Source organism: Pan troglodytes, chromosome 18 (genome assembly GCF_028858775.2).
Source record: "Pan troglodytes isolate AG18354 chromosome 18, NHGRI_mPanTro3-v2.0_pri, whole genome shotgun sequence".
In the NCBI taxonomy this organism is placed as follows: domain Eukaryota; kingdom Metazoa; phylum Chordata; class Mammalia; order Primates; family Hominidae; genus Pan; species Pan troglodytes.
Window position 1 is genome coordinate 6051905 of NC_072416.2, and position 23824 is coordinate 6075728.

The following is a 23824-nucleotide window of genomic DNA, read 5'->3' on the forward strand; positions in this document are numbered from 1 at the left end:
ACTGCAGCTCCCGGGATGCACTGCGACAGACTCCCGGGATGCGTATTGACAGACGCAGCAACCAATAGACGGTAGAGAATGCCCTTGGCAGGAGGCGGGCCCTCTCAGTAGTTGTCCTCAGCAGCTAGTGGGCGTCTCCGCAGCGAGTGGCATCGACCCCGCCCCCAGCCCGTGCTCGCCGGTGTCGGGTCCTAAGTCCCTTGGTCTTGGGTTCCCGGAGAGGTGAGTCGGCTGCAGGTGGGTGCGGGTCGCCGGGCTGCTCGGGGTACTGGTGTCGCAGTCGCCAGTCTGAGCTCACACCGGGCGTGGAGTTCAGCTGCGCATCGGGTTGCGGCAGCTTCGCCAGGCCTGGGGCTGGCTCGGCCGCGGGGCCGCCCTGGAGGCCGGAGCCACTGGGCCTGCGGCGCCTCGGCAGCGAGCAGCCTCTTTGCTCGCGTGCAGGAGGCTGTTCGCTACCTCACACCCCCGGCTGGCGCTCTGGCCTCGCTTAGCTCTACCGTTGAGCACCCGGCGACATGCACCCGGTCGGTTTCCGCCAGGATGCGGGAGAGTTGGGGCAAGCTACCTGTGACAGCTTGAACTTTTCCTAGGGATTCCGCTCCACCCGCCGGTTAGAACGTATTGCTCATTAAACCCGAGACCTGTGTGCTTGCTACTGAAATAAAAGAAGTATTTTTTCCCCAGAGTCCTTTCAGGACGTTATGACTTTTCTCCTTTGCAAGACTGCAAAAAACTGACAAGAAGACAAAACTCTTCCCACTCCCAGGGACCACGTTGTCTTGAGTTTGGCTAGTAAAGGCTAGCAAGTGAGGCCTTGTCTCTGCATCCCGTTCCCCCTAACATCCTCAGAGAACCTTCGTTTCTAGAATCTTTCTAGTATTCAGAGACTTCTCCAGGGTCATGATCCCAAAGGCTTAACCCGTTTACAAGGAGAGAGTTGTCTCCTGACGCCCAAAATGGCAGCTAAAATGGAGATAACTTTAAGCTCCAACACTGAAGCTTCCTCCAAGCAAGAGAGACACATAATAACCAAACTAGAAGAGAAACGGGGGCCTACTCTGCAAAAAAACTGCCCAGATCCTGAGCTCTGCCGCCAGAGCTTCAGACGCTTTTGTTATCAAGAGGTGTCTGGACCCCAAGAGGCGCTCTCCCAGCTCCGACAGCTCTGCCGTCAGTGGTTGCAACCCGAGCTGCACACCAAGGAGCAGATTTTGGAGCTTCTGGTGATGGAGCAGTTCCTGACCATCCTGCCCCCGGAGATCCAGGCTCGGGTCAGGCATCGATGTCCAATGAGCAGCAAGGAGATTGTGACCCTCGTGGAAGATTTTCACAGAGCATCCAAGAAACCAAAGCAGTGGGTAAGGAGGGTCCTCTCCCATCATCCTGGGGATTTCTTTTTCTTTCTTTTTTTTTTTTTTTTTCTTTTCTTTTTTTGAGACGGAGTCTTGCTCTTTCGTCCAGGCCCGAGTGCAGTGGCGCTATCTCGGCTCACTGCAAGCTCCGCCTCCCGGGTTCACGCCATTCTCCTGCCTCAGCCTCCCGAGTAGCTGGGACTACAGGCGCCCGCCACCGCGCCCGGCTAATTTTTTGTATTTTTAGTAGAGACAGGGTTTCACCGTGTTAGCCAGGATGGTCTCGATCTCCTGACCTCGTGATCCGCCCGCCTCGGCCTCCCAAAGTGCTGGGACTACAGGTGTGAGCCACAGTGCCCGGCCAATTTCTTTTTCATCTAGGTAATGTTTGGTATCTGGATCTCTCCTATTTAAGGACTGAGTCTCAGAAGTGGACTGGATGGCTTCAGAAGTTGCTTCCAGCCTCTATCTGGGAACCTATCCTGAGTTATTAACAGGTTTTTAGAAAATCCAACTACTGATACCCAGTGAGGCAACAGAGGACCAAGGTTCTTACCATTCCTTTATGCACCTTGTGTCACCAGAAGTAATTGTAAGGTTCTTGAATCCCTTCTGTCAGCTCTTCCCCCACCCAACTTAGTTTTCCTACAAGCAGAATTCTTAGCAGATAGGGTCACCCTGTTGGGTAGCAGTTGGACTTTGGGGAACTTCATTTCATTGGAAGTTCTAGCTTATTGTCTTTCCAGTGTTTAGCTTATAGTCTTTTTTTTTTTTTTTTTTTTTTTTTTTTTTTTTTTTTTTTGAGATGGAGTCTTGCTGTGTTTCCCAGGCTGGAGTGCAGTGGTGCCATTTCAGCCCACTGCAACCTCTGCACCCCAGGTTCAAGCGATTCTCAGGTCTCAGCCTCCTGAGTAGCTGGGTTTACAGGTGCCTGCCACCACGCCCAGCTAATTTTTGTATTTTTTAGTAGAGAGGGGGTTTCACTATGTTGGCCAGGCTAGTCTCGAACTCCTGACCTCAAGTGATCCTCCCGCCTTGGCCTCTCAAAGTGCTGGGATTACAGGCGTGAGCCACCACGCCTGGCCTAGCTTTTTGTCTTTGATTTTTTTTTTTTTTTTTTTTTTTGAGACTGGGTCTCACTGTGTTGCTGAGGCTGGAGGGCAGTGGCACGATCTCAGCTCGCTGCAACCTCCATGTCCAGCTTAAGTGTTCCTCACACCTCAGCCTCTCAAGTAGCTGGGACTGCAGGTACATGCCACCATGCGTGGCTAATTTTTGTACTTTTGTAGAGACAGGGTTTCTCCACATTGCCCAGGCTGGTCTTGAACTCTTCTTGGGCCCAGGCGATCCGCCCGTCTTGACCTCCCAAAGTGCTGGGATTATAGGAGTGAACCACACAATGCCTGACTAGCTTATTGTCTTTGGATCAGGAAGTTACAGTTCAACTGGCCAGCGTTGCCATTGCTTGCCACTCCCCGCCCCGAAGTCAGACCCCAGTCAGGGCCTAGGCAAGAAGCAAACGGCAGGTACTTCGGAAAATAGAACTTGTTAGGGAATGAAGGTGGGGTAGTCCTCTTAGACCCCTGCTACTACTGGGATCTCCTTACCAGGAAAGCCTTTGGCAGAACAAAGTATTAGGTAAGAAGGATTTTTAACAGCCCCTCACCATACTGCTTCCTGTTCCTACAGGGCCTATTTCCAGCAGAAGTAGGTGGGGGTGGTGTGTAGAGTAGGCATCTGATGGCCCAGTGTCGTGACCGACCCTGATATTTGTGCCAGCAACTACCCTGATGACTTTGACTCTGGCCCTTGAGAAAGGCCCAAGCTTTAGGGGAAGCCACTCGGCTGACTTGTAGCATCCTCATTCCTGTCATTCTTCACGTCCTTCCCTTTACTTCCTTTGAGGGTTTCAGTGGTTTCTATGAAAGTTGACCTCTAGATGGTTATCAGCAATTCCCAAGGTAAACGGGTCATTATACAACAGTGAGAGATCAACCTTCCCTCAGTCCTGATGGATGGAATTAATGGATGGGGCTTGTTCCTAGGTGGCCGTTTGTATGCAGGGGCAAAAGGTGCTCTTGGAGAAAACTGGATCTCAGCTTGGAGAACAGGAACTGCCAGACTTTCAACCGCAGACTCCTAGGAGAGATCTCAGGGAGAGCTCTCCAGCAGAGCCTTCCCAGGCAGGAGCTTATGACCGGCTGAGCCCCCATCATTGGGAGAAATCCCCACTCCTCCAAGAACCAACCCCCAAATTGGCTGGGACAGGTAAACACTCTGCCTTTTCTCTCCCTCTCATCAGCCCTTTATCTCCATCAATGTATCTCAGCCCTTTATCTCCATCAATGTATCTCATGGTTCTGCAAAGGCATAGACCACATGTGTGTGTTTTTTTAAATGTTATATATAATAGTAGATGATTATTCACTAAACAAATTTCACTAATTAGGATGGTGGTGATACTACAAATAAGTATGTTTTTATCATTTTCTGTTAATGAAAATTTAAGAATCCAGTGCATGACAGGGTTGTACCTACTTTTCTGTCCGTTTCAGAACTTCTTATAGAAAAGACAGATCCAAATATGGCCACAGATGAACTTCCATGCAAGCTATGGCTGAGTTTCATTGCTTAAGATGCTTCTCTGTTTAGAGGGGCCTGGTAGAAAAAAAAAACCCACCCTATATCGTATATCTTTGTCCTCCTCTGTGATGTTGCTTGTACTTTAGATCCTCAAATCTATTTCCCTTTCTCTGGTGTGATACTTGTGTAACTGCTGGCCTTGTTCTACACAGTCCTGTGATCTCTAAGCCTGAATGACAGTGACATTTTGGCCAAGCCTGGTGATGTGAATACAAGATACAGTGAGCACGTTAGGGAGGAGGGTTACAAGAAGACAAAAATCCTCCGTTTCTTAATATTTGCTACATCCAATGAGGTACTTCGTGTTTTAGTCTGTTCAGGCTGCTAATATAAAATGCTAGAGACTAGGTAGTTTATAAACAACAGGAGTTTATTTCTCACAGTTCTAGAGGCTAGGAAGTCTGAGTTCAAGGTGCCAGTATGGTTGGGTTCCAGTGAGGCCCCTCTTCCAGGTCACAGACTGCCTACTTCTCAGTCCTCATGTGGCAGAAGGGGAAGACAGGCTCCCGTGGGGCTCTTTCATGAAGGCACTAATCCCATTCCAGTGAGGGCAGCACCCTCATGACCTAATCACCTCCCAAAGGCCCCATGTCCTAACACTATTACCTTGGGAGTTAGAATTTCATATGAATTTGGAGGAACATAAACATTTAGCCCCTGGCAACCACAGTCTACTTTTTGTCTCTAGATTTGCTTATTCTGAACATTTTATACAAATGGAATGATACAGGCCGGGCACAGTGGCTCACGCCTGTAATCCCAGCACTTTGGGAGGCCGAGGCAGGCGGATCACTTAGGCTCAGGAGTTCGAGACCAGCCTGGGCAACATGGCGAAATCCTGTCTCTACAAAAAATGCAAAAATTAGCGGGGCATGGTGCTGCACACCTGTAATCCCAGCTGCTTGGGGGAGCTGAGGCAGGAGGATCACTTCAACCTGGGAGGTCGAGGCTGCAGTGAACTGAGATCGTGCCACTGCACTCCAGCCTATGTGACGAAGTAAGACCCTGTCTCAAAAATAAATAAATAAATAAATTGAATCACACAATATGTGGTCTTTTGTGTGTGGCTTCTTTCACTGAGCATGTTTTCAAGTTTTATCCATGCTGTAGCATCAATCAGTGCTTCATTCCTTTTCTGTGGCTGAATAATAGGCATTGTACGGATATATTACATGTTGGTTTTCTGTTCATGTTGGTTCATCTGTTCATAGATTTTTGGGTTGTTTCTACTTTTTGGTTATTATGAAGAATGCTGCTATAAATGTGTGTTTTTGTGTAGACATGTTTTCATTTCTCTTGAGTATATACTTAGGAGTGGAATTACCATATGCTAGGTCATGTGGTAATTCCATGTTTAACTTATGAGGAACTACCAGACTGTTTTCCAAAGCAGCTGCACCATTTTACATCCCCACCAATACTGTGTGAGGGTTCTGATTTCTCCACATTCTTGCTAGCACTTGTTATTGTCTTATACCCATCCTATTTGGTGAGAAATTTTGATTTGAGGTTTTGATTTACATTTCCCTAGTGACTAATGGTGTTGAACATCTTTTCATGTGCTTATTATCCAATTACATAGCTTGTGTGGAAAAATGTCTGTTCAGATCCTTTGCTCATTTTTAAATTAGGTTATTTGTCTTTATTTTTTATAAGAGTCCTTTATGTATTCTAGATACTAGACCCTTATGTGTAATTTGCAAATCTTTTCTCTCATTCTGTGGGTTGTCTCACTTTCTTGACAGTGTCCTTTGATGCACACGTTTTTCATTTTGCTGCAGTCTAATTTATCTATTTTTTTCTTTCTTTATGCTTTGGTGTCATGTGTAAAATACAACTGCCTAATCCAAGGGCACAAATATGTACAGCTATGGTTTCTTCAAAGAGACATAGGTTTAGCTCTTACTTTCAGCTATTTGGTCCATTTTAAGTTAATTTTTTCCCCATACATAAAGAAACAAGTCAATTTTTATATAGGATTTGAGGTAGGGGTCTGTCAGTCTGATCAGGGGTCTGTCTTAATCTGATCAGGCTGTTACAACAAATTGCCTTAGACTAGGTAATTTATAAACAACAGAAATTTGTTGCTCATAGTTCCTGGATGCTGGGAAGTTCAAGATCAAGGTGGCAGCAGATTTGGTGTCTGGCGAGGGCCCATTCCTCATAAATGGTGCCTGCTATGAGTCCCCACATGGTAGTCTCTTGGGTTTCTTTTATAAGGACACTAATCCCATTTATGAGGACCCCACCCTCATAACCTAATCACCTCCCAGATGCCCCACCTCCCAAGACCACTGCACTGGGGACTGTCAATATATGTGTGTCAGGGGACAGGGGGGATAAACATTCAGACCATAGCAGGGTCCAACTTCATTCTCTTGTATGTGGAAATCCAGTAGTCCTAGAATCCTTTATGAAAAAGACTATTCTTTTCCCATTGAATTGTCTTGTCAAAAAGCAATTGACCCTGATTGTATAGGCTGATTATTTACATTTGAATTTAAATGAATTAAAATTAAATAAAATTTAAAATTAAGTTCCTTAGTCACAGTAGTCACATTTCAAGTACCCAGTAGCCACATAGTCACATGTGGCTAGTGGCTGCCATATTGAACAACGTGCATGCGCCTGTGCATGCACGTGTGCACACACACATTTTCCACATCACAAGGGATCCTTCTCCAGATCCTGTGATTTCCCATAGGCCGTTCCAGCTCATCTCCATCCAGACTGTCAATCCTTCTGTAATTAGGATACATGGCTAAGCCCATATTCCAGTTTCTGAACTCATATACTGTCAAATTTGTAATGAAAGAAAACATCAGTCTCTGAACTTACCATCTTTTGAAGAGAAGGTGGTTGTCAATTAGTGTTTACTAAGTGAGGGGTATTTGTTGAAATAGCTCAGGCATTGGACTACAGCAGTAAAATTTACAATGTTGAGATTTCACCTCTCTTCCTTCTTTCATTCATTAGATACCAAATTCTGATGGGTTTGCTTTTCCCTGTTCTTCATTTCCTAAACCTTTCCCTAAAGGGAGAAAGGAAGAAGGAGGATGGAGAACTTGGTTCCTAAATCTAATATAAATCACAGTCACCCCAGAAGCCTGCTAACTGTGCAGATTATCAGGCCCAACCCCCAGAGATTCTGACCCAGCAGCTTTGGGGGAAGGGTGAAGAGCCTGCTTGTTTAACAAGTGCCCCAGATGAGTCTAATGCAAGTTGCCAATGGAGGGCCACCCTTTGAGAAACCTCTCAGAGTATTTCATAACTCTTGCTGAAGTTATTTCTTCCAAGTGCAGAAAATGAAGCATTTTCTTTCTAATTATAGAGGCCCCCAGAATGAGAAGTGACAACAAGGAAAATCCACAACAGGAAGGGGCTAAAGGAGCAAAGCCATGTGCAGTGTCAGCTGGCAGATCCAAAGGGAATGGTCTGCAGAATCCTGAACCAAGAGGGGCAAATATGAGTGAACCTCGGTTGTCACGGAGGCAGGTCAGCCCCCCAAATGCTCAAAAGCCATTTGCTCACTACCAGAGACATGGCAGGGTGGAATACATCAGCAGCCCCCTAAAAAGCCACCCACTGAGAGAGCTAAAGAAAAGCAAAGGAGGTAAACGGAGTCTGAGCAACCGTTTGCAACATCTTGGTCACCAGCCCACCCGCTCAGCAAAGAAACCCTACAAATGTGATGACTGTGGGAAAAGCTTCACGTGGAATTCAGAGCTGAAGAGACATAAGAGAGTCCACACAGGAGAGAGACCCTACACGTGCGGAGAGTGTGGAAACTGCTTTGGGCGGCAGTCAACCCTGAAGCTGCACCAGAGGATCCACACTGGAGAGAAGCCATACCAGTGTGGCCAGTGTGGGAAAAGCTTTCGCCAGAGCTCAAACCTTCACCAGCATCACAGGCTTCACCATGGGGACTAAAAGGAGCACTCCATGCTTTAGATTCACATGGAAGGTGTTTGTGTTTCTCCTCCCTCTTACTTGCATGTAAATCACAAAGACTGTGTGACTTACAAGGAAAGCACGAGGCCCTTGAGGAATGATGATGCACATTCTGCTGTGAGGAGGCCCAGAAAAGGCCAACCAGGGCCCGACCGTGCATGATGACAGGGTGAAGAGGTGGCAGGTCTGGGCACTGGGGCAAAGAGAACTTAAGTCTCTGCAGAGAGCAAGGAGTAACTACTGAGAGAGAATCAGGACAATCCTGCAGGTGGCCCGCTTATTGTTAAATCGTCCCTCTGTTGCTTTATCCTCTAAAATATGTTAAGGGATAAATTCTATATATATAGTTATGCATTTGCTGTCATACCAGACAATTTTTTATCATGCGCACACTTCTTTAATAAAGATGAGTGATCTACCAGAATTTCAAGGCAAAGTTAATTGGAAAATAGATCCCTCATATTCTTTCTGTAATTACTAGCTGTTTATAGCAAAGGATGAATTAAATGAGAATATGCACGTTTGTGCGAGAAGAGTTTCCAAGTAGTTAGATGGTGCTTTTACAAAAAGAAAAGAAAATTACATTTGAGGGATCTTTTTTGTATCAAAGCACCTTTTTTTTTCCCTTTTTATTTTTTGAGACAGGGTCTTGCTATGTTGCCCAGGCTGGTCTTGAACTCCTGGGCTCAAGCAATGCTCCTGCCTTGGCATCCCAAAGTGCTGGGATTGCAAGTGTGAACCACCGTGCCTGTTCTCAAAGCACCTTTGATTGAGGAAAAAAAAAATCTATACAGTTGCTGCAACCCCAGCCTAACACATAAGGAAAAGCTACAGTGAGAAACAAGTAGTGGACAAAGAGTACTAAGGAGATATAAAAGGGAATTCTTCCCACTCTCCTTTCTCACTTAGCCCATTAGCTTTAAGAATAACAAAATGCAATGGGGGTACAGTGGCTCACACATGTAATCCTAGCACTTTGAGAGGCTGAGGCAGGGTGATCGAGCCCAGGAGTTTGAGACCAGCCTGGGCAATGTAGCTAAATCCTGTCTCTACAAAAAATACAAAAATTAGCCAGGCATGATGGTGCATGCCTATAATCCCGCTACTCTTGGAGGCTGAGGCAAAAGTATTGTTTGAGCCCAGGAGTTAGAGGCTGCAGTGAGCTATGATTGCACCACTGCACTCTAGCCTGGATGACAGAGTGAGACTCTGTCTCAGGAAAAAAAAAAAAAAATAGCAAAAGGATTGGGGTAATGAAAATATTCTAAGACTGGATTACAGTGATGGTTGCACAACTCAGTAAATTTACTAAAAATAATTGAAATGGGCTAATTTTATGATATGTAAATTTTACCTCAACAGCATATTTTTAAGTGACAAAATATATTTATATAAAATGAGTCCTGGAAATAAGCCTGAGCGATCATCTAATGCCACCTCCTCGTTTTCTCAAAGCGGAAATTAAAATGCAAATCAGTATACAATTCCTAGCTCATTGCTCAGTTTAGAGAAAACTTTTGGCAGATTAGTGCATTCCTGATGCAGAAAATAAGCAAGTAGCATTTTTTTTTTTTTTGAGACAGGGTCTCACTCTGTTGCCCAGGCCAGAGTGCAGTGGCGTGATCAATGCCTCACTATAGCTTCGATCTTCTGGGCTCAAGCAATCCTCCCTCCTCAGCCTCCCGAGCAGTTGGGACTACAGGAATGCACCACCATGCCTGGCTAATTTTTCCATTTTTTTGTAGAGACAGAGTCTCACTGTATTGCCCAGTCTAGCCTCGAACTCCTGGGCTCAAGCCATCCTCTCACTTTAGACTCCCAAAGTGCTGGGATTACAGGTGTACACTCAGCAAGGTAGCATTCTTCACAAAACATCAGTATCATCAAGTAACTACCAGTCACCTCAGGGCTGTGGGCTGAGCTCTTCTGTACCCCCCAAGGAATCTCTTGTCCCTTCTAACTGCCGAGGGACATGTGCACACCTATGAGTCCTCTTTGGGGCCTTTGCACACAATTGTTTCCTTTGCCTTTATTTCCTGATGCTCCCCACTCCCTCCTGCCTCCTCCCTCTCACAAGAGTTTCCTTCTCTCAAAGCCTTCCCTGAGGAGCCCTAGGCAGACTTCTGTTAAAATTGGGGTCCAGCCTCTCTGCTAGACCCTATACACCAGGGGTGCTCAAACTGGGAGCCCCCCAGGGGTTGTCGGACAATGTCCAAAGACACTTTTGGTTGTTAGGACTGGGGAAGGGAGGGTTGTTGCTGGACTCTAGTGGGTTCTACTGAACCGCCTGCAGTGCCGGGACAGCCAGCCCCCACAGCAATGGCCTGGCTCAAAAAATCAGTATCACCAAGGTTGGGAAACTACCATGCACTATAACAGCTCTTTCAAAACAAGAACATTGTTTTTCCATAACTTTAGCTTCTGGACTTTGTCAATGACCAGCCAAGAGAAACAGATGTTCAGTATGTGAACAGTTGAGAATCCCCACTGTACCCACAGGGCCCATGTTTGCCTGAGTTCAGAGATCCTGGTGACAATCTGTTGAATGCACAGGTGAGCTTCTGTCTTTTGGGCAGAGGCTTATTGAAGGCCCAGTGGCCTTCCTTACAGCTTTTGTGGTCCTTTAGGTACTTTAGGCCCTGATCCCATTCCCATCTGTTATGTTAGATCATGAAGAATTTAGCTTCTGTATCTGAGCTGCCCCATACCTGGCTCCATCCTGATTCCTCTCCCTGGTCAAGGCCTCTTTCTTCCTTACTGTGTTTCCACCTCACCCTACTGAAACCAGGCTGATTTCACTGTTGTCCCTTAATAACCTCCAAGTCATAGTCACATCTGTATTAGGTACTTTGTGGTGTGGTAACAGATGACCCACAAGCTTAATGGTTTAAAACAACACAAACTGGGGCTCGGCGTGGTGGCTCACACCTGTAATCCCAGCACTTTGGGAGGCCAAGGTTGTGAGAAGTTCACCTGAGGTCAGAAGTTCAAGATCAGCCTGGCCAATATGGTGAAAGCCTGTCTCTACTAAAAATACAAAAATTAACCGGATGTGGTGGTGCACGCCTATAATCCCAGCTACTCGGGAGGCTGAGGCAGAAGAATCACTTGAACGAGGGAGGCAGAGACTGCAGTGGGCCGAGATTGTGCCCCTGCACTCCAGCCTGGGCAGCAAGAGTGAAACTTGGACTCAAAAAACAAAAACAAACAAAAAAACACAAAAAGCAAAAAAACCGCCGGGCATGGTGGCTCACGCCTGTAATCCCAGCACTTTGGGAGGCCGAGGTGGGTGGATCACGAGGTCAGGAGATTGAGACCATCCTGGCTAACACAGTGAAACCCCATCTCTACTAAAAATACAAAAAAAATTAGCCGGGCATGGTGGCGGGCACCTGTAGTCCCAGCTACTCAGGAGGCTGAGGCAGGAGAGTGGTGTGAACCCAGGAGGCGGAGCTTGCAGTGAGCCGAGTTTGCACCACTGCACTCCAGAGCCTGGGCTACAGAGCAAGACTCCGTCTCAAAAAAAAAAAAAAACCCACAACCTTATCGTTCTAGAGGTCAGAAATCTGAAATTGATTTCACTCAGCCAAAATCAAGCTGTCGGCAAGGCTGGTTCCTCTGAAGGCTCTGAGGGGTGAATCTCTTGCCTTGACTTTTTCAGCTTCTAACAGCCACCCACATCCTTTGGCCTCCACCCTCAAAGTGCATCACTCCAATCTCATTCCACCGCATTCTCCTCTGACTATGACCTTCCTACTTGCCTTGTATAAGGACTGTTATGATGTTGGGCCCACCGGCATAATCCAGAATAATCTCCCTATCTCAAGATCCTTAACTTAATAACATCTGCAAAGCCCCTTTTGCCATATAAGGTAAACTTCATGGGTTCCAAGTATTAGGATGTGGACACATTTGGGGTGCCATGACTCAACCCACCGCACATATCCATCTTGAATCAAGTTAGTCAAAGAGCATCTCTCCTAAAAGAGAAGGACCATAGATTTCTACTTAATTATAAGGGTTGGGGTCAGGCGCAGTGGCTCACACCTGTAATCCCAGGACTTTGGGAGGCCGAGGCAGGCAGATCATTTGAGGCCAGGAGTTCAAAACCAGCCTGGCCAACATGGTGAAATCCTGTCTCTACCAAAAAAAAAAAAAAAAAATTAGCCGCGTGTGGTGGTGTGCGCCTGTAGTCCCAGCTACTCACGAGGCTGAGGCATGAGAATCTCTTGAACCCGGGAGGCGAGGTTGAAGGAAGGTAGAGGTTGCAGTGAGCTGAGATCGCACCATTGCACTCCAGCCTGGGCAACAGACCATCCCCGAGCATAGCTTTCCTTTGGTATAAGGCTCAACTCCAGGCCAAGAGGACCAGGAAGGGTCCAATGGCTAGAAGAACCCAAGGTCCTGTACTCAGATGTAAGTTTCCTCTCAGCCCCCGTACCCATGCATGGTCTGCCAGAGGACCTCAGCTGCTCCAATAGATTGTGATTCTCTGTATCCACCAGGCTGTCTCTACAAATTTTGGGGTGGCTGTTTGCCCTGTGACCTCACTTCTCTTACAGAAGAATTGTTGGGTTTTTCGGGTTGTTCAGCTTTTTATTTGTCATTAGAATGGAGTGACAACTTTCAAGCTCCTTACATTTGCAACCAGAGACTGGAAGTCACAAGAGTGAAATACCGTCTCAAAAAAAAGAAAACAGCAGTGAGACAGTGACTCCCTGACCTCACTGGCTAGATGAATTCCTCTTAAACCTTCTCAAAGCAAAACATGGCTCTACTTGGCTGCAGTTGTCCTCTCAATGCAGATCCCTGCCTTCCCGCCTCAACACTGCACCCGGGAGCCCTCCTCCAAGGGTCAGTGCCCGATAGGTTTGAGGGCAAGCCCCCGCCAGAGTGAACCCGCCTCCTCCTCTGGGCCTGGGACGTGCTGGGAGGGAGGGAACGCGGTCCCCCGGGGAGTCACATGCCCCCATTCCCGGGGTCACCCAGGGACAACGGGCAGGAATAGACAGGTAAGGACCCTGCAGCTGAGCGAGCCCTGTGGCGGGATGGTCCAGGTAGGCTTTTCCGGAAATCGCCACCGGAGGATAGAACGCTCCTAGGGTGAGGGGCGGGGCCTCGACAGGAAATACCTGAAAGAGTCCCCTCTGAGTGGGCTGCTTGGCGCCCAGCCCGAGGACTCCTCACCTTCCATTGCCTGGCACAGCTGTCAGGGTGAAGAGGAGGCCGGGCAGCCACGGAGCCCCCTGGGAATTGTGGTTTTCGTGGGCTCCACGTGCTGCTGCGCTGTTGCTTGCCTGAGACTGTTGAACCTCGAAGGGTGTCCTGGGGTTCATTCATTAAGCTTGTTCACGCAAATGACAAATATTTATTGACTGTCCACAACACGCCAGGCACCAATAGGGGCTGGAGGCAATATGGTGAACCCAGACAATGCTCATGGTCTCTTAGAAAGCCCAGTCTCCAGGCCGGGCGCGGTGGTTCACGCCTGTAATCCCAGTATTTTGGGAGGCTCAGGTGGGCGGATCACCTGAGGTCAAGAGTTCGAGACCAGCCTGGCCTACATGGTGAAACCTCGTCTCTAACAAAAATACAAAAAAAAAAAAAAAAAAAAAAATTAGCTGGGCGTGGTGGCGTGCGCTTATAGTCCCAGCTACTCAGGGAGGCTGAGGCAGGAGAATTGCTTGAACCCAGGAGGCGGAAGTTGCAGTGAGCTAAGATCACACCACGGCACTCCAGCCTGGGTGACAGAGGGAGACTCTATCTCAGGGGGACAAAAAAAAGAAAAAAGAAAAAAGCCTAGTCTCCAGCAAGGAACACATCTGAATCAAATAATTATACAAAGGCAAAACTGCAACCACACAGCTCCTAAAAGAAATGTTAAAACAGAAATGGCACAATAACAAGTGACTGAGGAAGGATCTAATTTATAAAGATAGAAAGGTTTTTGTTTTGTTTCGTTTTGTTTTTTTGTTATGTTTTTTGTTTTGTTTTTGAGATGGAGTTTCGTTATTGTTGCCCAGGCTGGAGCGCAATGGCGCGATCTCAGCTCACCGCAACTGCCGCCTCCTGGGTTCAAGCAATTCTCCTGCCTCAGCCTCCCGAGTAGCTGGGATTACACACAACCGGCCAATTTTGTATTTTTAGTAGAGACAGGGTTTCTCCATGTTGGTTAGGCTGGTCTCAAACGGGTGATCTACCCGCCTTGGCCTCCCAAGGTGCTGGGATTACAGGCGTGAGCCACCACACCCAGCCAAAGGTAGGAAGGTCTTTATACCACCCCCAAACATTCTCTTGCCAGGGCGATCACTTGATGACGACAGCGATTCCTCACAGAGATACAACTGACAGCACATCTGCTTTGACTAGCATATTCGAGATAGACCCTATGATTATCTTCCTGGCATTTGAGGAGACTGAGATTCAATAATGTTTCTGGAGTTTGTACAGCTCATAGGAAGTTGAGAGATGTAACAACACACCTCCAGTGCACCTTCCATCCTGTCTCCTACTGCCTGCCCAACATACCCTACAACCTGGTCCTATATTTTCTGCTGTGTGAAATGTGATGATAATGGTGAAATAATCCAGGAAAAGTGCTTAGCATAGGAGGGCTGGCATAGGACCCGCACTTGAATGGTGTTAGCCACTTTTATAACTATTCTAATTACCTCTCTGATTCTCTACTCTGATTTAACTATTATTTTTAACCCAAGCACCCATCCTCTCTTCTCCTTCTTCTCTTTTTTTGAGGTAGGGTCTCACTCTGTTGCCCAGGCTGGAGTACAGTGGTACAATCATGGTTCACTGTAGCCCTGAATTCCTGGACTCAAGTGATCCTTCCTTCACACTTAATCCCTGTGATTTTGGTAGAACTGATACCAACTCCAGGACAGCACATGAGAATCCAACCTGAATAGTCTACTCCATCTTCCTGGCCACAGCGTGTACAACACTTAAGATGTACAACATGATATTCTGATATACATATACATAGTGAAATGATTAATATAGTCAAGCAAATTAACATATACATCTCCTCACATAGTTACCTTAAATTTTTTTCCTCTAGTAAGAATACCTGAAATGTACTCTTATCAAATTTCCAGTACTATATCATTAAGTATAATCATCATATTGTACATCAGCTTTCTAGACTTAGTCATCCTATATAACTGCAACTTTATACCCTCTCACCTACATTTCCCCATTTCCTCCCCCGCCCCCGCCCCCACCACCATTCTACTCTGTTTTTTGTTGTTTTTTTTGGTGAGGATGCAGTCTCGCTCTGTTGCCCAGGCTGGAGTGCAGTGGTGCGATCTCAGTTCACTGCAACCTCCACCTCCCAGGTTCAAGCAAATCTCCTGCCTCAGCCTCCCAAGTAGCTGGGATTACAGGCATGCGCCACCATGCCCGGCTAATTTTTGTATTTTTAGTAGAGATGGGGTTTCACCATGTTGCCCAGGCTGGTCTCGAACTCCTGACCTCAGGTGATCTGCCTGCTTCAACCTCCCAAAGTGCTGGGGTTACAGGCATGAGCTACTGTACCCACCCTACTCTGCTTTTATGTATTTGACTTTTTTAGATTTTGTATATAAGTGGGATCATGTAGTATTTTTTCTTTCTATGTCTAGCTTACTTCAGTTAGCACAATGTCCAACAGGTTCATTCATGTTGTTGAAAATGGTAGAATCTTTTTTTTTTTTTTGAGACAGAGTCTTGCTCTGTCACCCAGGCTGGAGTGTAGTGGCGCAATCATAGCTCACTGCAGTCACTTGACCTCCCAGAATCAAGTCATCCTCCCGCCTCAGCCTCCCAAGTAGCTAGGACTACAGGCGTGTGCCATCACACGTGGCTTATTTTGTAAAACATTTTTTTCTGTAGACACGGGGTCTCACTGTGTTACCCAGGCTGGTCTCAAACTCCTGGGCTCAAGCAATCCACCCACCTTGGCCTCCCAAAGTGCTGGGATTACAGGGGTAAGCCACTGCACCTGGCACATAGATCTCCTTTTTAAGGCTGAATAATGTTCCGCTCTGTGTGTGTGTGTGTGTGTGTGTGTGTGTGTGTGTATCCATTTATCCACCAGTGGACACTTAGGTTGTTTTCAAGTCTTGGCTACTGTGAATAACGTACCTTAGTTATATACAGTATCCTCACAGATATTGCAGTTTTGATTCCAGACCCCTACAATAAAGTGAATGTCCCAATAAAATGAGCCACACAAATGTTTTGATTTCCTGGTGAATATAAAACCTATGTTTACACTATACTGTAGTCTATTAAGTGTGGAAAAGCATTACATCAGATAAACATAATGCTGATAAGGGTGGTGGCTGCAGAGGGTTGGGGTGGCAGGGACAATTTCTTAAAATAAGATAACAATGAAGTTTTTCAAAATCAGTTGACTCTTCCTTTCACAAAAGATTTCTCCATAGCATGTGATACAGGGTGATAGCATTTTGTCCACAGTAGAACTTTCAAAATCTTCTCAAATCCTGCTGCTCCTTCATTAACTAAGTTTATGTAATATTCTAAATCCTATTGTCATTTCAACAACATTCACAGCATCTTTACCAAGAGTAGATTCCATCTCAAAAAAACACTTTTGGGCTGTGCAAGTGGCTCATGTCTGTAATCCCAGCAATTTGGGAGACCAAGGTGGGAGGACTGCTCTCTGAGCCCAGGAGTTAACACAGGGAAGACCCCATCTCTACAAAAAAATTAAAAAATTAGCTGGGCATGGTGGTGCATGCCTGTAGTCCCAGCTACTTGGGAGCCTGAGGTGGGAGGATCACTTGAGCCTAGGAAGTTGAGGCTGCAGTGAGTTGTGATTGTGCCATTTGTACTTCAGCCAGAGTGACAGAGCAAGACCCTGTCTCAAAAAACAAAATGGTTGGGTGCCATGGCTCATACCTGTAATCCCAGCAATTTGGGAGGCTGAGGCACCCAGATCACTTGAGGTCAGGAGTTCCAGACAAGCCTGGCCAACATGGCAAAACCCATCTCCACAAAAATAGAAAAATTAGCTGGGTGTGGTGGCGTGCTCCTGTACTCCCAGCTACTCAGGAGGCTGAGGCAGGAGAATCGCTTGAATCCAGGAGTTGGAGGTTGCAGTGAGCTGAGATCACGCCACTGCACTCCAGCCTGGGCAACACAGTGAGACTGTCTCAAAAAAACAAAAACAAAAGCAAAAACAAAACAAAACAAAACACTTATGGTTGGGAGCAGTGTCTCATGCCTGTAATCCCAGCACTTTGGGAGGCTGAGTTGGGAGGATCACTTGAGCCCAGGAGTTCAAGACCAGCCTGGGCAACATATCAGGTCCCCATCGCTACAGAGAAAAACATTTTTTTTTGAGACAGAGTCTTGCTGTGTCACCAGGCTGGAGTTCAGTGGCGCAACCTTGGCTCACGGCAACCTCCACCTCCCAGGCTCAAGCAATTCTCCTGCCTCGGCCTCCTGAGTAGCTGGGACTACAGGCACATGCCACCACGCCCAGCAAATTTTTTGTATTTTTAGTAAAGACAGGGTTTCACCATGTTAGCCAGGATGGTCTTGATCTCCTGACCTTGTGATCTGCCTGCCTTGGCCTCCCAAAGTGTTGGTATTACAGGCGTGAGCCACCACACCCAGCCTACAGAAAAATTTAAAAAATTGGACAGGTGTGGTGGCACATGCTGTAGTCTCAGCTGCTTGGGAGGCCAAGGCAGGAGGATTACTTGAGCCCAGGAGCTAGGCTGCAATGAATTATGATTGTACCACTGCAGTCTAGTCTGGGGGAGTGAGAGCCCATCTCAAAAAAAAATAAAATAAAATAAAGAGAAGGATGAAATTACTCTTTGATCCATGGGCTGCAGAATAAATGTTGTGTTAGCAGGCAAGAAAACATTAACTTCCTTGTATATCTCCATCAGAGCTCTTGGTTGTCCAGATGCATTGTAATAAACTGTAATATTTGGAAAGGAATATTTTTTTTTCTGAGCAGTAGGTCTCAACAATGGGCTTAAAATATTCAGCAAACCATGCTGTAAACACATAGGTTGTCATCCAGTCTTTGTTGTTCAACTGATAGAGCACAGGCAGAATAAACATAATTCTTAAGGGCCTCAGGATTTTTCAGAATGGTAAATGAGAACTGGCTTCACCAACGGCATTCACCCCAACAAAAGATTCAGCCTGCCCTTTAAAGCTTTGAAGCCAGGCATTGACTTCTCCTCTCTAGCTATGAAAGTCTTAGATGGCATCCTTCCCCAATAGCAGTCTGTTTTGTCTACATTGAAAATCTGTTCTTATTGTAGCCACTTTCATCAATGATCTTAGCTAGATCTTCTGGATAACATGCTGCAGTTTCTCCATCAGCACTTGAAGCTTCACCTCGCACTTTTATATTATGGAGATGGCTTTTCTCCTTAAACCTCATGAACCAACCTTTGTTACTTCCCAACATTTCTTCTGCACCTTCTTCACCTCTCTCAGCCTTCACAGAACTGAAGAGAGTTTGGGCCTTGCTCTGGATTAGGCTTTAGTTTAAGGGAATGTTGTGGCTGGTTTGATCTTCTATCCACACCACTCAAACTTTCCCCATAGCAGCAAAAAGACTGTTTCACTTTTTTATCATTCATGTGTTCACTGGAGTAGCACTTTAAATTTCCTTCAAGAACTTTTCCTTTGAATTCACAATTTGGTTAAACATTTGGCACAAGAAACCTAGCTTTTGGCCTGTCTCAGGTTTTGACATGCCTTTCTCACTAAGCTTAATCATTTCTACCTTTTGATTTAAAGTGAGAGATGGGCCAAGGGGTGGTTCATGCCTGTAATCTCAGCACTTTGGGAGGCTGGGGTGGGTGGATCACAAGGTCAAGAGTTGGAGACCAACCTGGCCAACATGGTGAAACCCCATCTCTACTAATAATACAAAAATTAGCCAGGAGTGGTGGCGCACACCTGTAGTCCTAGCTACTCAGGAGGCTGAGGCAGGAGAATCGCTTGAACCTGGGAGGCAGAGGATGTAGTGAGCCAAGATCACGACACTGCACTCCAGCCTGGGCGACAGAGTGAGACTCCATCTCCAAAAATAAATAAATAAAGTGAGAGATGTGTGACTCTTCCTTTCACTTGAACACTTAGAGGTCATCGTAGAGTTATTAAGTGGTCTAATGTCAATATTTTTGTGTCTCAGGGAAAAGGGAGGCCCAAGGAGAGGAAGAGAGATGGGAGTATGGCTGGTCAGTGGAACAGTATTGAAAGTTCCATGCAGTCTGGGTGTGGTGGCTCATGCCTGTAATCCCAGCACTTTGGGAGGCCAAGGTGGGCAGATCATGAGGTCAGGAGTTCGAGACCAGCCTGGACAATATGACAAAACCCCGTCTCTACTAAAAATACAAAAATTAGCCGGGCATGCTGGCATGCACCTGTAGTCCCAGCTACTCAGGAGGCTGAGGCAGGAGAATCGCTTGAACCGGGGAGGCAGAGGTTGCAGTGAACTGAGGTCCTACCACTGCACTGCAGCAGGGGTTGACAGAGTGAGACTCCATCAAAAGAAAGAAAGAAAGACAGAAAGAGAGAGAGACGAAAGAAAGAAAGAGAGAGAGAGAGAGAGAAAGAAAGAAAGAAAGAAAGAAAGAAAGAAAGAAAGAAAGAAAGAAAGAAAGAAAGTTCCGTGCAGTATTTTCTGTTCCTGCCAGTAGTTTCTGGCCTCCAACTCCATCGATATTCCTGCAAAAGACATGATCTCATTCTTTTTTATGGCTGCACAGTATTTCATGGTGTATATGTACGTTTTCTTTATCCAGTCTGTCACTGATGGGCCTTTGATTCCATGTCTTTGTTATTGTGAATGGTGCTGCTGTGAACATTCATGTGCATGTGTCTTTACAAGAGAATGATTTATATTTCTCTGGGTGCATACCCAGTAATGGGATTGTGGGGTCAAACTGTAGTTCTATATTTAGCACTTTGAGGAATCGCCATACTGCTCTCCACAATGGTTGGGCTAAATTTATACTCCCACTAACAGTGTATAAGTGTTCCCTTTTCTCTGCAATCTTGCCAGCATATTTTTTGACTTTTTAATAACAGCCATTATCACTGGTGTGAGATGGTATCTCATTATGGTTTTGATTTGCATTTCTTTAATGATTAGTGATATTGAGCTTTTTTTCTTATGATTGTTGGTTGCATGTATGTCTTCTTTTGAAAATTGTCTGTTCATGTCCTTTGCCTACTTTTTAATGGGGTTGTTTTTCTCTTGCAAATTTGTTTACATTCCTTATAGATGCTGGATATTAGACCTTTGTCAGACGCGTATTTGCAAATATTTTCTTCCATTCTGGAGGTTGTCTGTTTACTCTGTTGATAGTTTCTTTTGCTGTGCAGAGGAAGCTCTTTAGTTCAATTAGGTCCCATGTCTCAATTTTTGCTTTTGTTGCAATTGCTTTTGGAGTCTTTGTCATGAAATATTTTCGATCCTATGTCCAAGACGGTATTGCCTCGGTTGTCTTCTAGGGTTTTTATAGCTTTGGATTTTACATTTAAGTCTTTAATCCATCTTGAGTTGATTTTTGTATATGGTGTAAAGAAGGGGTCCAGTTTCAATCTTCTGCATATGGCTAGCCAATTATCCCAGCACCATTTATTGAATAGGGATTCCCCCCACCCACACACCATTGCTTGTTTTTGTCAGCTTTATTGAAGATCAGATGATCTTAGGAGTGTGGCCTTATTTCTGGGCTCTCTATTCTGTTCCATGGGCCTATGTGCCTGTTTTTGTACCAGTAGCATGCTGTTTTGGTTACTGCAGCCCTGTAGTACAGTTTGAAGTCAGGTAATGTGATGCCTCCAACTTTGTTCTTTTTGCTTAGGATTGCCTTGGCTATTCAGGCTGTTTTTGGTTCCGTGTGAATTTTTTTTTTTTTTTGAGGCAGAGTCTTGCTCTGTTGCCCAGGCTGGAGTGCAGTGGCGCAATCTTGGCTCACTGCAAGCTCCGCCTCTCGGGTTCACGCCATTCTTCTGCCTCAGCCTCATGTGTAGCTGGGACTACAGGCACGGGCCACCACGCCCAGCTAATTTTTTTTTTTTTTTTTTTTTTTTGTATTTTTAGTAGAGATGGGGTTTCACCGTGTTAGCCAGGATGGTCTCAATCTCCTGATCTTGTATTCTGCCCATCCTGGCCTCCCAAAGTGCTGGGATTACAGGTGTGAGTCACCACAGCCAGCTGGTTCCATGTGAATTTTAAAATAGTTTTTTATAATTCTATGAAGAATGTCATTGGTAGTTTGATAGGAATAGCATTGAATCTACAAATTGCTTTGGGCAATATGTCCATTTTAATGATATTTATTCTTCCAATCCATGAGCATGGGATGTTTTTCCATTTGTGTCATCTCTGATTTATTTCAGCTGTGTGCTGTAATTCTCATTGTAGGGATCTTTCACCTCCCTAGTTAGCTGTATTCCTAGGTATTTTATTTATTTATTTATTTTTTTGAGATGGAATCTTGCTGGGATTACAGGTGTGAGCCTCCATGCCTGGCTTGGTATTTTATTCTTTTTGTGGCAATTGTGAATGGGATTGCCTTCCTGATTTGACTCTCGGCTTGGCTGTTGTATGTGCATAGGAATGCCGGTAATTTTTGTACATTGACTTTGTATCCTGAAACTTTGCTGAAGTTGTTTATCAGCCGAAGGAACTTTTGGGCTGAGACAATGGGGTTTTCTAGATAGAAACATGTCATCTGCAAACAGGGATAGTCTGACTTCTTTTCTTCCTATTTGGATGCCTTTCCTTTCTTTCTCTTGCCTCATTATTCTGGCCAGGACTTCCAATACTACATTGAATAAAAGTGGTGAGAGAGGGCATTATTGACTTGTGCCAGTTTTCAAAGGGAATCCATCCTGCTTTTCCTCATTCAATGTGTTGGTTATTTTATGTTTTCTTTAGAAAAATGTCCATTCAAATTCATTGCCCATTTTTTAATTGGGTTATTTGGTTAATTTGTTTTTGAGTTGTGTGAGTTCCTCATATATTTGATAGCTTTATCAGATATATTATTTGCAGGTATTTTCCTTTAATCCATAGTCTACCTTTTCATTTTGTTGACTGCCTCCTTTGCTTTGCAGCAGTTTTATAGCTTGATGTAATCCTACTTGTTTCTTGTGTCTTGCTTTGTTTTTTTTTTTTTTTGCCTGAGCTTTTGGTGTGATATTCAAAAAATCATTGCTGGCTGAGTGCAGTGTGTTACATCTGCAGTCCCATCACTTTGGGAGGCTGAGGCAGGTGGATCACCTGAGGTCAGGAGTTCGAGACCAGCCTGGCCAACATGGCAAAACCCCGTCTCTACTAAAAGTACAAAAATTAGCTGGGTATGGTGGCACACATTATAATCCCAGCTACGTGGGAGGCTGAGGCAGGAGAATTGCTTGAGCCCGAGAGGTGGAGGTTGCAGTGAGTCAAGATAGCACCACTGCACTCCAGCTGGGTGAGACAGAGCAAGACTCTGTCTCAAAAACAAAAAACAAAAACAACAACAAACAAAACATAAAATAAAAAATAAGGAAAGATTTACTATTGCTATTTTGTTAACTATTTTCTGTTAGTCTTATAGTCCTCTGTCCCTTTCTCTCTCTGTTTTCTTTTGTATTTCACTTTTTTTTTTTTTTTTTTTTTGAGATGGAGTCTTGCTCTGTCACCCAGGCTGGAGGGCAATGGCACGATCTCGGCTCACTGCAACCTTCGCCTTCTGCTTCAAGCAATTCTCCTGCCTCAGCCTTCCAAGTAGCTGGGATTACAAGTGTGCAGCACCACACCTGGCTAATTTTTGTATTTTTAGTAGAGATGGGGTTTTGCCATGTTGGACAGGCTAGTCTCGAACTCCTGGCCTATGTTTTCATTATTTTCTCTTTTTCTTTAATTCTATAGGCATTTTCTTTGTAGTTACCAAGTGTTTACATAAAATCTCTTATAATAGTCTACTTTAAGCTGATAACAACTTAACTTCCCTTGCATGTCAGAACTTTGCTTTTCTCTCTCTTCCCCTGGCTTATATGCTATTGATATCACCACTAACACCTATTTATATTGTACCAATTAACATAATATAGTTGTTTTACTACTTTTGTCTTTTATAAGAGAACTAAAATTGATTTACCCCCTACTGTTATAGTAATACACTATTGGTTTTGACTATATATTTACCTTTGCCAATGAGTTTCATACTTTGTGTGCTCATGTTACTGTTTTCCATACTTTTGTTTTAACCTTAAGAACTCTCTTTAGCATTTCTTATAAGGCAGGTCTAGTGGTGATAATCTCCCTCAGCTTTTGTTTGAGAAAGTCTTTATTTCCCTCTCATTTTTGAAGGATGGGTTTGTTGGATATAGCATTCTTGACTGGAAGTTTTTTTCTTTCAGCACTTTGTATCTATTGTCCCACTCCTTTCTGGCCCACAAGGTTTATGCTGGAAACTCTGTTAATAGTTTTATTAGGGGTCCCTTATACACAGAAGTTGCTTTTCCCTTGGCTGCTTTCAAAATTCTGTCTCTAACTTTTGACAATTTAATTGTAATGTATGTCAGTGTGGATCTCTTTGGATTCATCTTTTTTTTTTTTTGAGACAGTCTCGCTCTGTCGCCCAGGCTGGAGTGCTATGGCACGATCTAGGCTCACTGCAACCTCCGCCTCCCAGGTTCAAGCCATTCTCCTGCCTCAGCCTCCTGAGTAGCTGGCATTACAGGCACATGCCACCGCGCCCGGCTAATTTTTATATTTTTAGTAGAGACGGGGTTTCACCATGTTGGCCAGGCTGGTCTCGAACTCCTGACCTCAAGTGATCCACCTGCCTCAGCCTCCCAAAGTGCTGGGATTACAGGCATGAGCC

The 23824-nt window shown here is 45.2% G+C and overlaps 1 protein-coding gene across 3 annotated transcripts; it reads left to right on the top strand.

Annotated features, from left to right (window-relative positions):
• The first annotated feature begins 20 nt into the window (after window positions 1–20).
• Window positions 21–8370, top strand: ZNF174 (zinc finger protein 174). Of its 3 annotated transcripts, none has more exons than XM_009430198.5 (4): window positions 87–222; window positions 685–1358; window positions 3398–3620; window positions 7327–8370. In XM_009430198.5, exons 2-4 carry the CDS (start codon window positions 957–959, stop codon window positions 7923–7925), a joined length of 1224 nt encoding a protein of 407 aa, XP_009428473.1. In that variant the 5' UTR covers window positions 87–222; window positions 685–956; the 3' UTR covers window positions 7926–8370. The 3 variants fall into 3 exon arrangements, with proteins under 3 accessions (XP_001166927.1, XP_009428473.1, XP_054524761.1); XM_054668786.2 differs by lacking the exon at window positions 7327–8370 and adding an exon at window positions 3908–5041 and having other exon boundaries at window positions 107–222; XM_001166927.6 differs by having other exon boundaries at window positions 21–1358.
• The last annotated feature ends 15454 nt before the right edge of the window (window positions 8371–23824 follow it).